This window comes from Psittacula echo (assembly GCF_963264785.1).
Source record: "Psittacula echo genome assembly, chromosome: 4".
NCBI lineage: Eukaryota > Metazoa > Chordata > Aves > Psittaciformes > Psittacidae > Psittacula > Psittacula echo.
In genome coordinates, this window is record NC_137738.1 from 39363271 (window position 1) to 39378850 (window position 15580).

At 43.9% G+C, this 15580-nt stretch overlaps 1 protein-coding gene across 1 annotated transcript in view; it reads left to right on the forward strand.

The window, feature by feature from the left end:
- Window positions 1-7568: 7568 nt before the first annotated feature.
- The window catches only part of UST (uronyl 2-sulfotransferase), a gene marked incomplete at its 3' end in the record, with an annotated part of 167240 nt that continues 159228 nt past the window's right edge, over window positions 7569-15580 (forward strand). The window contains exon 1 of the mRNA XM_080614498.1: window positions 7569-7964. Coding sequence (XP_080470624.1) covers window positions 7703-7964 — 262 coding nt within the window. The 5' untranslated portion in view covers window positions 7569-7702. The remainder of the gene's footprint in view (window positions 7965-15580) is intronic.

A 15580-nucleotide genomic window follows, 5' to 3' on the forward strand; every position in this document is an offset into this window, starting at 1 on the left:
TGCCAAAGAATCTAATTTAAAAGTGGGAGGAAATAGTTTATGATATGCAGATCTACTTGCTGCTTTGCGTATTCCACATTTCAACAGCAACATGAAACTGCAAGAGTAACAAGAATGTATTATTCAGATGAGAGACGTTACTGAATTAAAGAATGAAAAGGTTCCATATTTCTCACAGTTATTCTGCAAGCTGACACGGAATGAAACTGCTAATCCATGTAGAACCAAACTGAAACTTTACATACAACTGAAAAACTTTCAGGTTTATAAGTGCATGTGTCAAAGAAATGACAGGAAGCCAAGGTTATATACGTAACTGTCTGGGAAATGAGTCAAATTTAAGTTAGAAAAAGAACTCTCAGAGCTGTTGCAGTAAGCTGCCTGAATTAGTAAGTCAGCGTTTTATACCTATAGCCGCCTCATATGTGTGTGAGTGCATACTTGTGTACAGGTAAGTGCCTTCACCTTTGGTGTATTGCTCTTTTCCAGCCCCTCATATGATGGGAGAATTACCGGATGTTGTTTTAGCAGTCTGCATATTGCTCTGTTGGCTTGAGGCTTTTAAATTTTGACCTTCCGTTTCAGTTCTCAGTGATGTATCACCACTAGACAGTTAAAATCTTGCTGATAAAACCGCCTAAAAGACCAAGTTACCTATGCAGCAAACACAAACAGTTCTGAAAGACATTCCCTCTGCTGTAGCTCATGAGTAAAGTTTGTATCATCTGTCATTGGGAGGTAAGAGGATGAAGTAATCTGATTTCCAGACTTTACAGTAATCTTTATCTTGTGGGCCAGTTCCTTTTCTGTACATTGCTGTTTCCAAAATTTGACCTAATGCATGTAATGACATCCCTGTGGTAGATTATACAAAAGCAGCCAAAGCATAACTATTTGTGGTGGATACCAGTTTACCAATTGAGGGATCCATGCTAAACAGCTTGGCAGTTGCTGGCTTTTTGATAAGTGAACAGCTTTTTGATATGTGAACAGTGTTTCTGAAATACTGTGATTACATGCAATCTATGAATAATTCAGTAAAGCAACTTTCAACTTGTGAATTGTTTCATATATAAGGTCTTAGATGAGTTGGAAAAACACAGGGATTTACTGTGGGATTTAGACCCCCAGTTGTTCAGACAGCTGCCTTTGAAAATCCCACCTGGAGTCCAAGATTGCTAATCACTAAATGCACCACATCAAGTGCTGTTTTCCTCACCCCATGAGGAAGGAATTTCCTTCTTCTTCCCTGTAAGTACAAGTCAGCTCTCCACTCTGCATGCCATGCTAGGTGTAGGATCTTCTCTGTCTTCACCTTTGGTGCACCACTCTTTTTCCAGTCCTCCACATGAACTTGCTTCCCACTTCTTTTTTTAACTTCTTTTCACCTTGGCTTTTCATCTTCCTTCTCCCTCACCTCACCCCCCCAGGTGCCTAACCCTCCAACCCTGAACCCAAAACCCAAACAAGTTGGAGAGTCTTCTACAACCAGTTGGAACCCTCACCTATGGGAGAGACTTCATTTGTAGGTCTGCATTATTTTATAGAAGAGTGGTGGTGGTGGTGGTGGTGTTACAGTTTGTAGAATATTAGGAGTTGGAATATTAATTTTAGGAATAGTTCCAGAGATGTGGATTGAGGTTTCTTATAGAGTAGAGAGCTGTTTCATCCTCCCATAGTGTTCCCAGCTGCAATACCACTGCAGCTATTCGTGTGTTAGCTTACTTCTCCATGATGTTTTTCCCTGTGCTACAGAATATGGTGCAGTATGAGGAGCTGTAAAATCTCTCTGGGACTGAGCAAAGTAAACCAGTGTTTAAACCGCAATGGAGAGCTATCCTGACACCCTGCACTAAACTGGCACTGCTGCTCCCTGGTATTACAATGGCATAGCTCTGCATGTGGTTGCATGCATGCACCATCTATTTTGGAGGTAGCTGTGTGTTTCTAACGTATTTTTGCATTTCCTGGATTTAGACATAAGTGCCTAACTATCTACTTTAATTAGTACCTAATTAGCACTAGTAATGTATTTTCCCCATGTGGCTGTCTCCATCTTTACATGTCTAAATCTGTCTAGTACATCATATGGTGTTACTCTGTTAACTGTCTGAACACATGTAGCTTTTAATGGGTCTACTGTGTGAAAATTCACATTTACACATTGAAGCTTCTGCCTTTCTATTAGTAGTTTCTGCACACAAGTGCAGGAATTTGACTGCTATTGGAAAATCAATACAAAGAGGACACAAAGTCAAAGGGAACTCAATTGGGGACTTCTGAGTGGGTATTTATGAGAGGAAAGGATTGATCATCAAGACTATACATTATACAACATCCTCTTCTATTGTGCCTCTAGCTTCAATTGCCTCTTCTGATTGATATGCATGCTCATTAAAAAGGAAAGCATCCTAATTGAATCTTCCTGTTAATTATTTTCTGAGAAGGTTCAGCAAACAAAAATAGTAGTCTCAGGATTTAGGATAGCCCTGTGAGCAGCACTTCAATGGAGATAGCCAGCAGTGCCAAAGGAATAATAAAAATTCCTTTTGATAAATCTAACACACACCAAGTGATGTTGATAGAATATGCTCATGTACTTCCAAGTAGCATATCAATTACAAATTATAAATACCTCTTCTGAAGTGAACCTGCTCCATCTAAGTGTCACTAAGTTGTATCTATCTGGCACACAAGCTTGCTTCCCTGTCTTCAGATATTTACTGTCATATATATATGTCAGGTTATATTCCTGAACCTTCCACAAAGGACAGAAATGAATGCAACCAGCCAGCAAAGAGCTGTAGTTCAGTTCAGTCAAGGCAGATGAAACTTGCAAGCATTCTGTATGCATGAAATGAAAGGGTACAGTGCACCCTTATTTCATCTCGATCAAATTATTAACTGTCACTGAACAAAGCAAAATAGAGCCTGCACAGTTGCCGACAATTACTCTGTTATGCTCTGAACCCTTTCTGAATCGCAGGGAGTGCTGGAGGAATCCAAGGCTGTGATCTTTCATGGGTGCTTCTCGAATGACATTACATTTTATTATTCTGCTATACCAATGAACATTGACTCAGTGAAGCCTTGCATCTAAATTTCCTTTATCCTTATTGTCTGATGAAAATTCAGGCCCAGGCTATATCTCATCCCTTTCTAGTTATTTATACCTTTGCAAACTGCCTATTCTGAAATATCCCAGCTGAGGAATTTTGCTTAATGAGAATTTAGTTAGAAAATTTGAATAAAAACTGTTCAGATATTTCTAAGAATAAGGGGGAAATGTTTTTTGCCTATGTTAGAAACAAAATCCTACCGCTGCAAAAATGGGAAATCATCGTGCATCTGTTCCTTGGAGCACTGGTGTTTGGGTTTTGAGTGTGTGGGTTTTGCTATTCCCATGGAAGACTAGAGATCTCTCTGTAACCTCAGATTACGTGCACTAAGTAACAGGGAGCTGCAGCACCCCAGCAGCTGGGCACAGATATTCCCAAACAAGGTACTAGCCATATAGGCTCAGAATCAGGAGTGCACAGCCCAGTTGGCGAGATGTTATGTCGAGGCTGGCTCAGCCAGACCTGACTAGCCAGTGGGTAGCCCATGCTGATGTGGCCAAATGAATCTTTGCAAGTACTGCTGGACATACAGCCTCCAGGTGCTCTTTATCTCACTCACTGAACTTGTTTCTGAATCCATGCATTTGGAGTTTCTAATCAGCTGAGGAATCTCTAGCACAACACCAGAGTGGGCCCACTGGAAACTTTCGTCAGCTCCACTCCTTTGACTGTACGGAGCATTCTCTTCCAGGAGAAGCACCTCTGTGCTCACAATGTCCTTCTTTCTGGAACCATTGCAGCTGGGAGGGGGATTCAGTCTGAGCAACAGCTGGACTTAGACTGGATGAGGTCATTGAAGGAAAGAGATTTGAACAAAGATCATGGAGCTGAGACTAGATCTAGGAGAGGAGGAAAACAATGAGTGGGACAAGGTCAAGGCAGGCAAAGGACAAGGACTACTGCAGTGAATACTGCTCTGAAAATGATTGATTCTGTGTCTGCTAGCACCACAGCATTCCTAGATGATGTCAGGAAGATTACTTGAACTATAGGTGGCCACAGAGTGCTCTCTTTTTATGCTTGGTGTTCGGTTTGAGAGCCTGAGGTCTGACTTGTAAAAGTAGTTGGCATTCATGGCTGCATCTGGAGTCAAAGCGAGCTATGCTTTGAACATACAAAATGCTGTACAGTGCTCACAATTCCACCAAGGAAAACTCCAGTCATCTCAAGGCTGGCAACCAAAATTAATAGACAAATTTACCTTAATCTTTCTGTGTCTTATTTCCCAATCAGTAAAATGGTGATATCAGCTGTATTTCATTAAAGTAATTCATAAGCATGCATCACATGCTCAAGGTACTGTAACAATGAACACTGTAGAAAAGCCTTCTATAATGTTAATAATTCCACATTACAAGCAGGATTTAAATAGCTTTAAACAAAGCCTGAGGACATATGTTGAACAAAGAGATAAAACATAAACTGAAAAGCTGCACATTTAGTGAACAGTGTCCATCCCATGCACTGTATGAGGCAGTGGTCTTCTGAGCAAAACAATATCATCACACAATTAAAGGCTAATTCTCCAGTCATACCCTTTGCAAATCAAAACAAGACTGAAAAAATCTTACTTTTGTATTATCCTAAGTATCAACACTTGGCTTTTCAACCATAACATTCCCTCAACATGGGGTTTGTATTTTGGATTCTTTGGGTTTTTTGTGAATGGAAATGTAATAAGGATGCATATATGTTTTAATTGCTTTATGCTGTGCATGCAAAATCATACTGTTTTCATGAAAGTAGATGAGTGATAGGGGAATTAAGAATAAGAAAACAGTTGCTGTATCAAGCTATAGCACAAAGTAAACAGTAAAGTAAAAAGTATTTCTTTTCCTGCTCATTGCCCTAGTTTGATTTAGGCATTCTAAATGATAGCATAATGCAGGTGTGACAGTTCATATATGTGAAAGTAACTGATCTTACAACTTAATTTATATGTTGAAGTATATGTTCCAGCAAAAATAGTTCTATTTCTTCTTTCTCCCAAGAGATTTTTTTTACCTGTCGATGCTTAGAAATACAGAAAGAACTCTCTCAACAGTAGTCTTCCCACTTAAATTTTATTCCATTGATTGGTCTGGTTTTCCATCTTTTCATTTAAAAAAAACTCAACAAACCAACCCCAAACTCTTCCTAGAAATCAAAGACATTCTTTGCAACCAGAAAAACAAAGATTTATTGATTCACCTCACAGGTGTTGTCTGTCTTCTCATCAAAGCATCCATTTTTCTCAACCATTCAGTGTAAGTTCTTACCTGTTTGTCATCTATAAAAGCAACTACCACTGTTAAACAATATCCAGCATGGACATTCAAACAAGCCAGTAGATTCAAAAGGAATATGTAAACCAATGTAAAACATCCATGAGAGCAGCTCACATTAAGTGAGCCCCCAATACTTCCCAAGTGTTTCAAAGCGACATTCATAAGAGTTAAGAAGTGGTAGTTTAACCATGCAATCGGAGTTATGACTTTATCTGTTGAGAGGTGTTTGAGTCTTCTGTTTAAAATGAGCTACAGTCCTAAAGATGTACCTTTTGCTGGGTTTTTTTTTTTTCCCCTTTTTTTGGTGCTTAAACACTATCCCAAAGTGGACTTACTTTTTACATCATATTACTTTTCTCCTTTTCAAAAATGAGGTGTCATTCCTAACTTTGTCTTTGCTAAAGGTTTTGTGTAAGACTGTGAAGGATTTGTGCAGTGATGTGTTAGAACTGCGTAACTAAGCCCAGGAAATGCCTTTCCAATCTATCTTAGAAAGTCTGCTCTTTCAGCCAGTATGTGGATATTTTTTATCAAGGAATGCAATAGGACTGGTTATTTATCGTCAGATTCTGGCTTTGTGCTCTTGTCCACACCAACAAGATTAATTTCCCTATTTCAGCAGATGCCCTTTGCTGCTGGATGCCAGCAACAAAACAAAGCCAGTAGCGTAGGTAAGAGTCAGGCATTTACCCAAGTCCCTCAGTGTAACTGGTAAAAACATCTGAGTGCAGTCTCCTGAGCAAAATTTCCAGCTTCAAGTGCACGAAAGTTATGAGTCAGGCCCCCTCAATCAGGATTCATTTTGGTTTTTAAGCCTTAAAAGGAAAAGGGTGATTGCTTTTCAATTTCTCCCTGGCAAGTTGCACTTGGGCTGTGATATCCTACTTTTCTCCCAACTCATGATGGATAGAACTTGCTATTGCTGAGAAATGAAGTCTTATGCAATCCTGGGAGCAGGATCTTGGGGAATCCCCCCCTTCCAGCCAGGCCCATAAAACGAAACAGTGAAGTGGCACTACCACTCCAAGCCCTCCTCCTCCACTGCTGTGCTGGCAATGCAGCCACGTGAGGGACTGAAATGTATTTCTACTTCAGACAATGCCCAAGGATAAGAATAGCTCCAAATAAGCCATCAGGACATATTGTGGACATATGTTGTATAAAGAGGATGAAGCTACTAAACAGCTCGGTGCTGTGTGAATGCCATTCACCCTATGCATGGTGGGAAGTGTTTCTCTAGGAAAAAATAGCATGATCAAGTAATTAGAGGCTGTATCATAAGCCATATGTAAAAAGGGGTCAAATTAAGGTTGCTTGAGCAATCTTAATTTTGTCATTTCCGTACTTGTCTAAAGCCTTGTCTCCCGTAGACAACAGCCCCACTTTAATCATCCCAAAAAAGCCACAACACGAAGAGCTGTCCCTCTCTTCCCCATGAATGATGCTATGCGGCTATAAAGGTGCTGCCTCTTCACGCTGTGTCTAAATCTCCATAATTAAACCTTTCCGCTGCTATGACCACTGCAAGGCAAGATCTGGCACGTGGCATGTGTGGGCCATGGGGCACTGGCCCTCAGGGCCTGCTCCAGCGGGAGAGGCGCGGGGACAAAGAGGGTGCTAACGACAAGTCAGGACTGACCGCGGCTGCCCGCGGGGCCGGCTGCGAGGCAGACCCTGCGCTCCGGAGCAGTGGGAAGCGCTGCCGCTGCCACCGCCCCTACCCCTCTGGCCCCGGCCCCGCTCCCCACGGCCTGAGGGCAGCCGGGCAGGTGGGTTAGGTCTCCCGGGGCGGGCCGGCTGCTACCGCCCCACGGCCTGGCTTCGCCGGCGCCCGCAGGGGTCGCTCGCGCGGAGGCAACGTGCACGTCGCAGATACCGGAGGCCGGGGCGGGCCGGGGGGTGGGCGCAGGGGCCGGGGCGGGCGGGGGGCAGAGGGGCCGGGCGGTGCGCACAAGTCAGCCGCAAGTTGCAGGCGGCCGGTGACGGAGCGTTTGCTGTAACTTGACACCGGAGCGAGAGGCCGAGCGGAGAAAGGGAGCCAGAGTACGGCAGAGGAGGAGAGGAGCCCCAGGGAGCGGGATGGTGACCACCTCCTTCTCCTCCCCTTAACTGCGCTCTTCAGTAGCAGCAGCAGCCGCAGCAGCAGCGCCAGGACTGTCGCCTGCCGCTGAGTTGGGGACAGGCGGCGATGGGGACGGGACGGGTTCCCTAAGCTCCCGGGAACTTTCCCCGCCGCGGGCAGCCGGAGCCGAGCAGGCGGATGGAGGATGCGCTTTCCCTGGCGGGCTGCGTGAGCCGGCGGCGGCGAAGGGGAGGATGAAGAAGAAGCAGCAGCACGGCGGCGGGGACTGCCCGGCGCCCCGGCCCCCCGCGGCGGCGGCAGCAGCGGGAGGGGGCCCTGGCCCGGGCCAGGGCGGGGGCTGGAGAAGGCGGCGGCCCCTTTCGCTGCTGCCCTTCCTTTCGCTGCGCGACTACGGCTTCTGCATGGCCGCCTTGCTGCTCTTCTGCCTGGGCTCCCTCTTCTACCAGCTCAACGGGGGGCCCCCGCACTTTCTACTGGACCTGCGGCACTATCTGGGTAAGGGCGGCTGGCGGCGGCGGCGGGGACTTGTTGCGGCTCCTCCTCGCCCCCCGTGGGGGCTGGGCTGGGGCCTCCCCCCGACGACGGGAGCTAGGGGGGAGGACGGGGCGCCCGCTGGGCCCCCCAGCTACCCGGGCGGCGGGAGCGGGGCTGTGGGAGGTCGGAGCTGCCTGGAAGGGATGGTCGGTGAGGTCCGGCACGGAGATGGAAAGGACCGGCGGCGCTCTGGAAGCAGGGCATGGGGTGTGCCCTATCTGAAGTTCGTTTTGGCGAAAGGTAGAGTCTCGTCGAGACCCTTCCTCCGCCCCGAGGCAGCTCTGTGGCCGCTGACCGACACGGGCTGCCGGCTGCATCTTGCTGTCAGGTAGGATTGAAGTAGCCGCGAAAGACGGGCAGGGCTCGCTGCCGGTGGGTACCGGCGCGGGGGGTTTGAGCGTAGCAGGTCTGTCAGTGCCTCCCACGGCTCAGGTGCGGGCAGGGGGTATGGGGTGGCCGGGGCAGGGGGACGGGACCGCAAACGGCTCGTGGCAGAAGGTGGTGGTGTAAAAAATGAAAGGAAACCCTCAAAACAGAACAAAACCAACCCCCCTAAACACATGTACTGTGTACACCAAGCATCCATCCATGTGTAGCAGATTGGCTTCTGGAGAGAAAGGTGCGCTTGCAGGGTGAGAGCAGCCGTTCTCCATCACTTGAGCTCGCTACGGTGCTTTGCCACTGCATCCTGCGTGATCCCGAGGAGCTGTGTCACCGCGGAGCAGCTACAAGCCGCGGGCTTGTGGTCTTCATCCTCGTGCTGACCACAAGTTTGCACGTGGTTTTCCTTTGTGTCCATTTTCCACATCGCTAAATGTCGCTTCCCTGCTTAGCAGAGAAGTTCTGAAAACCACAGTGTATTGTGAGGTTGGTCGTGTAAGTACCTCAGGCTGGCAGGGCTAGTTCACATAGGAACAGAAACTAAGGGTTGATCTGGATGAGAGGATTGCTACAGGGTAATCTTGAGGCGTGGGTTTTTACCATGTTAGCTACTCTGTGTTACTTGTCTCTGAAGGTAAGCCTTTGGTGGTACACGCTGCAGAAGGACGATCCACAAGAGACAGTATTAGGCTGCAAACAAAAATATGGTACTTGTATTTCAGAAAAATAAGCTGAAAATCCATATGTGTATGCATATAATTTAATGAACATCTTGGGAATATGGCTCTGTGTGCTGCTTTGCTTTAGTGGAAACCTGTCCCATGTCTTCAGTCAACTGATGAGAGGATATGGAGAGGAGACAGTCTGGCTCTTCTAGGAGATGCACAGCAGGCAACAGACACAAGTTGCAACAAGGGAAATTCCAATGAGATATTAGGAAAAAAATTTTCAATGTGAGGGTGGTCAGATGTTGGAACAGGCTACCCAGGGAGGCTGGGATATCCTTACAGATACTCAGAATGCAGCTGGACACAGACTTGAGCAACCCAACTCAATTTGTCCCTGTTTTCTTGAGGGAAAAGGACCAGGGGAACAGAAGTTGCTTCCAGTTCATGTTAATCTGTGATTCTAACTGTAACTGGGGGGAGGGGGGGGGAGGGGAGAGTGAAAATTCAAGTTAAAACAGGAGAAGAAGTGCTTTGAATATTACTTCCCAAACACAACCAAGTGTTGTGTTTTGGCTTGAGTTTTAATGACTTCCTTAATTTTTTTGTTTCTTCCTTTAGTGTTACACTTAGGAAGAAATTCTTCCACTGGAGAGAAAATGGGCAAATTTTCCATCAAGGTAGAAGCAGATTTTGCTTACAATTGATAGACTTTTTAGTGGGATCAAGCACAGACCTCTTGTTTTCGGAGGAGAATTGATGTCAATAATCTTCATCAAGGATGAACATTGCTTGGCTTGTGCAGGAATAGGCTGCAAGGTTACACAGCTTCTCGCTTTGTGGCCTTTTGACTGCTTTTGAGGGATCTGGGCAATAAAACTGGGATGCACTACCCTAACTGCTCTAGCCAGTAGTTGTGTGTCTGCTGGAAAATCTTCTGAGGCCTGCAGATGAAAGGCTTGGAAACCACTGTGCCTTGGTGAATGGGTCATGATAATTTTTTGCGAGGCACTCAGAAAGTGCAGAAAAGCCTTTATTGTGTGTGCCTGATGTGATGAGCCTCTGGGGAAGGAGTGCAGTCTTATTTGAAAATGGTTTAGGGTTTTTTTGAAGCGTTGAATTCTCTCAGGAGACAGCAGACAGATCTATTAATAGCTATCTGTTAATGAACTTCTGCACTTGTCAATTAGTATAGGAATTTCAATGCCTGGGTCACCTGGGACGTGGAGGAGACAAGAACTGGTCTAATATCCAGCAGCAGGCTGGTGGCTGAGAGGGAGGCAGAGTCCTTGTGGCTGGAGTCCTAGTGCCCGCTTAGCAAACAGTGCTGCTGCCTCTGCAGAGAAGTTGAAAGTACTTGTCTGGGTGCTCACGTGCCTGTTTGCATCCTATTTTCTAAAGTTCTTTTACACTTCCTTGGTTTATAGTTTCAGTTGTGTTGTCAGAGTTGATCCATGTGATGATGTTGCTAAAGACGTATTTATTGTTTTACTGAGTGTAGGTTTGTCAGGAGTGGTGTGTACTCCTTGAGGTATCCAGCTTGAGGTGGTTTGCAAATTAAGAACAGGGTTTTTTTTGTAACGAGTACTCTTGTTGTCTTCCAGGGAACTAACAGAACTGCTTGGAGAAATAAATATTGGAAATGCAGTCCTGCTCTAACTACCAGAGTCCTACATATGCATGTGTGTTTTATACGGCAGTTGGACTAGTTGAGTCTCATGACATTAAGAAAATTAAACTTTTTTTCCCCCCTGAAGCCACAGATGCACTGTACAAGCAACTCTTTCCTTCCAGTCTGTCCAACCCATAATTTATGGTGTTAAAATTTAAATCCCCGAACAAAAATGAGCACTTAATTTACAAGCTATGTTTGCAATACGTGAATTTTGCAGTTGCCCTTACTGCATTTAAATCTACAAGAATGAAGAAGGACTAGCCTAAAGGGAAACCTGATTTTTCTGTTTACTATTTTGTGGCCTCCAGTGTGGTGAGGGCTCATTTTGCCTGGCTATGGGGTGTTTATTAGCATTGCAAGTTTCACTGTGTTGCTTATGGTTATGTTACTCTGGAGGGAATGCTTGGATGTTTTTTACCTCAGAACTTGAAAGGGTGTTCCTAAGTAACAACACAAAACTTCACTAGTGATCAGGGTAGAAATCACACCTGCATCAGGCAGGTGTGTGCATAAAAGAAAAGGCAGTGTGAAAACACTGAGGGTAGAAATCTTTTATTCTGTTATTAGGTCTGCATCATACACTGCAGAGGAGGTGAAAGTATGAGTTTATTTTCAGAGGAGTTGTGTATGAAGATTTGCTAGTCCTATGAACTTCCCTTTGCTGGTAGAGGAGATGAGTGTATTTTTAGGATATTCAGATATTGGTAAATTGTTTTTCTCCTGGACCACCTTCTCTGGTGCCTTGTCCATATGCGTCTCTTTTTTTGTTTGATTGCTGTCCTAACTGGGGAGAACCCTGGAAAAACATGATGACAGTTTGTAGGGGAGAAGGTAGCTAGATTCAGTATTACCACTTTGCATTGCTGTCTGTTCTGTTTTATAAAACTCAGCCAGAGTCATATGGAGCAAGTGAGAGTAGAGTAGTAGGTATGAGGCTGTGCTTTGTTCTTTATCCCTTTCTGACTGTAAGTTACACTGTAGTCATCCCGCCAGGATAGATCTAGAGCCCTGGTTTTCAGCATTTAATTAGTGAGGGCAGGGACATCAGTGGGTTATTTCTGAAGAGTCTGTGGAAGATACTTAAAAACACATCTGTTGCCAGTAGGCATAGATTTGTTGTATGGGGCTGCATAACACTCCTGGACCATCTATGAGCTCCAAAAACCAAGAAAGTTTAAAAACTGCCAGGTTTTCCAGTAATAAACTGGAGTGTTGAGATTTGCACAGATGAGGTCTTGCTTGTTGATTCTGCCAAGGTAATCCTGGCTCGCTAATCAAAAACCAACTCCAGCAGTGGGAGGAAGCAAGATGAGTCTTCCGTTATATGAGTAAGACAGAAATTGTAAATCTTGGATAGCTCAGTGGCTTTTGCGGAATGCACTGGGGACTCCATTTCCCTGCAACTATGGTGGGTTTTTTTTTTTGCATTGCTTTGTTCTTCCCTGCTTTGGCTTGTGTTATATACATGCTTCAAAATGCAGAAATGAGTATTTCCAAGGGCTGGTAGCAACCCTCTAATGGCCAATACAAAAAATGAAATAAATCTCTTGATCTCCAGTATTTGCAGTGCAAACTTGTTCATGTCAATTAAAGTGTTTCCCCTGCTGCACTCCTCTGGAACCTGCCAACATGTACCCTGGCATGTAGAAGCTGCCTGTGCTGTGGCTTCCTATGCAAGACAAAAGACTAAAATGGCCAGTTATGTGCTTAAAACAATCTCTAAATTTCTGCCTACTCTCGCTTTCATGGCACTGGAAGCTCTTCGGTATTTTCTAGGTAGGCCGAAAGTTGTCACGACAGTTACTTTATTTTGGATGTGTGGAGGAATATAACCATGATGTTGTTAAATAGAAGAAGCAGAGAGAAATGTGAGTATTTGGGAGGTTGTAACAAAAATGTTCAAAATATTTAAAACTAAACACAAAGTGAGACTTTTAAGTTGGGGTAGTGTGAATGGGCTTTATTTTGGTAGGGTGTTTGGGGGGGGTTGTTTATTTCATTTTGGTGGGGTTTTTGTTTGTTGTTTTGGTTGGTTGGTTTGTTGTTCTGAAGCTTCTTTTTCCTGTTAACATGTTAAGAGAGGGACAAAAAAGAAACACTCACTATCCAAAGCAAACAATAAAAGTAACCGACAGCGTTATGTATACAAATTTTATTCCTAAACTGCAGAAGCAGGAGGGCGAAACAACAGCTGGGTTTCTTTTTTTTTTTTTTTGAGGGGTTGGTTTGAATTTTTTGTTTTGGTAGTACTGCATTAATACTTAAAATGATGGAAAGCACAGAATTCTTCAGGGCAAGCTTTTCGAAACAATAAAAGCACCTACTGTGCTCCATTTAGGTTGACAAAAAGAATGATGAATTGTTATGGCCAAATGGGTTGGCTTATCCAGTTTTGTTCTGCACATGGATCATGAATCCTTGACAGTTTTGAAGGCCCTGTGAGTAGGAAAAGCACACTCAAGGGAACACAGGTCTATGGATGACGTTTACTGTGTGGTGACACAATACCTGTTTCTGAAATTAATATACTTTTAGCAAGGCCCTGATCTTGTTCTTAACTGCCAGTTCTTTTCTTATTGTTATGAAGAATGCATAGTGTTTTCAAAAGAGTTTTTCCATACTTCAGAGCTTTTGAATTTTTCATAGAATCATAGAATAGTTAGGGTTGGAAAGGACCTTAAGATCATCTAGTTCCAACCCCCCTGCCATGGGCAAGGACACCTCACACTAAACCATGCCACCCAAGGCCTCATCCAACCTGGCCTTGAACACCGCCAAGGATGGAGCACTCACAGCCTCCCTGGGCAACCCATTCCAGTGCCTCACCACCCTCACGGTAAAGAATTTCTTCCTTAGATCCAATCTAAACTTCCCCTGTTTAAGTTTGAACCTATTACCCCTTGTCCTGTCGCTACAGTCCCTGATGAATAGTCCATCTCCAGCATCCTTGTAGGCCCCCTTCAGATACTGGAAGGCTGCTATGAGGTCTCCACGCAGCCTTCTCTTCTCCAGGCTGAACAGCCCCAACTTTCTCAGCCTGTCTCCATACGGGAGGTGCTTCAGTCCCCTGATCATCCTCGTGGCCCTCCTCTGGACTTGTTCCAACAGTTCCATGTTTGGAACTTTTTGATTTTTCTGTGGCTTTTCAGTGGAGTGTTTAATTCCATTGCGTTTGGAATTTATTATATTTTAAAATTCATTAACACTGTAAGGAGCTGAAGGGTCAGTTTAGAAACTCCTTCCTAAAGCCTTGTAAAGAGATGGTCTGAACCAAAATGACAAATCTGTAGCTATCTTTCTTAATTAACTTTTCTGCCCTCTTTGGGCCTCCCCGTTTTGCTATTGTGGATGTGGTACGTATTATCTTTTAGTTAAATTACATTTGGACTCCTGCTTATGTTGCTAAGCTCTGAAGTTATAAGTAAGCTTATTTGGAAGACAAATGATGTGCCTTGTCTCCAAGAAGCTTTTGTTAAAAGGCTGCATGGCTTGCTCATCACTCATAGTTTGTCTGATTGTAAGAATATCAAAGCTCTACCTAAGGCATGATGGTGTGAGGGAATGCTCTAAGGAGAACCAGAGTGCACCTTGTTTTATGAGCAACTCAAGCCTTTTCCTTTCAAAAAGATAAAGTAGTCACTGGATCATATTATCCTGGCTGGCCATAAAACACTGTGCAGTAGAGTCGTAGCAAAAAATGTTTTAAGACTGTGAATGTGTTGTGATGACATTCAAGGTATATTTGGAAAATTGGACAGCATTTATTCAAAGATGTATTTTCTGCTTTCAAAATCCGGGAATCAGGTATTGCATATATGCAGCTGTATGCATTTTTCTGTTTCATATTGTCAACTGTTGACAAGGGATTTAAAAGATTAATTCAGTTCCTGATGAGAAGGAATATTATTACAGCTTTTTAGAAAATATATTTGGTTTTGGTTTACTTCAGGTTATCTGACCTGAAGTATATGTGGTGTATATGTGGCATGTACACCTATGAGAGATCAAGTCTGCTGATTAAATGGGATGCTCCACTTGTGCTTGGAAGATGAGGGAGGCTTCAGTTGCTTTCCCTGACAGACTTCATGTGACGTTGAACAAATTGTGTGTTAATTCTGTCTGCGCTAAATCCCGTTTTGTCCAAAGGACATTTTGAAGATAAATGTGTAACAGAATATGATATTCTCAGGTATTACAGTGCTTGTAGCCATAGAAATACTTAAAGGAAAAAGATACTTGTGATAAATCCTTTTGTTGTGGAGGCATTTTGACCATGTCAAGGAGATAAGGCAGACAGAACATGTTAGAAAGGAACACCTGTGTAGGCTGAGGCAAAGTCAGTGGTCCAGTTGCTTTCCTTTCAAGGGTATCACACTGTTCATTAACAGTTTCTGTGCAGTTGTACTTCAGGAGTTATTGCTGTAATTGGTTTCCAGAGTCTCATCAAAGGACATCAATTTTCATATGTGCCCTCATATAGAAGACTTAATATCCAGGAGAATGTAACCAGCTCACTTATTTCTTGTTTCCAATGGTGCTGCTTAGACTTGATTTGCAAAAAAGAAAGTAAAAATACAGTTTCTTAAAGCTTCATTCTCCCAGAGTGAATAGCAAGCACTTTGTGCCCTATCAGAGAATACTCAGCCAAAATGAATTGTGGTTGTCATGGGGAAAAAAAAAAGGCGATTCATGCAGTGGTTCTCATATTTTCATATGAAATTAGGGAGGAGGAAGATTGCTTTTGCGTAGGGTCTGACAAAGAATGATAAGCATTAAAGTATGCCAGAAAGGGAGATTCTTCCTATGAGCAAAGTAACTGGTACAAAAGCTTTGACACTTAATGCTCTGTGGAGAAA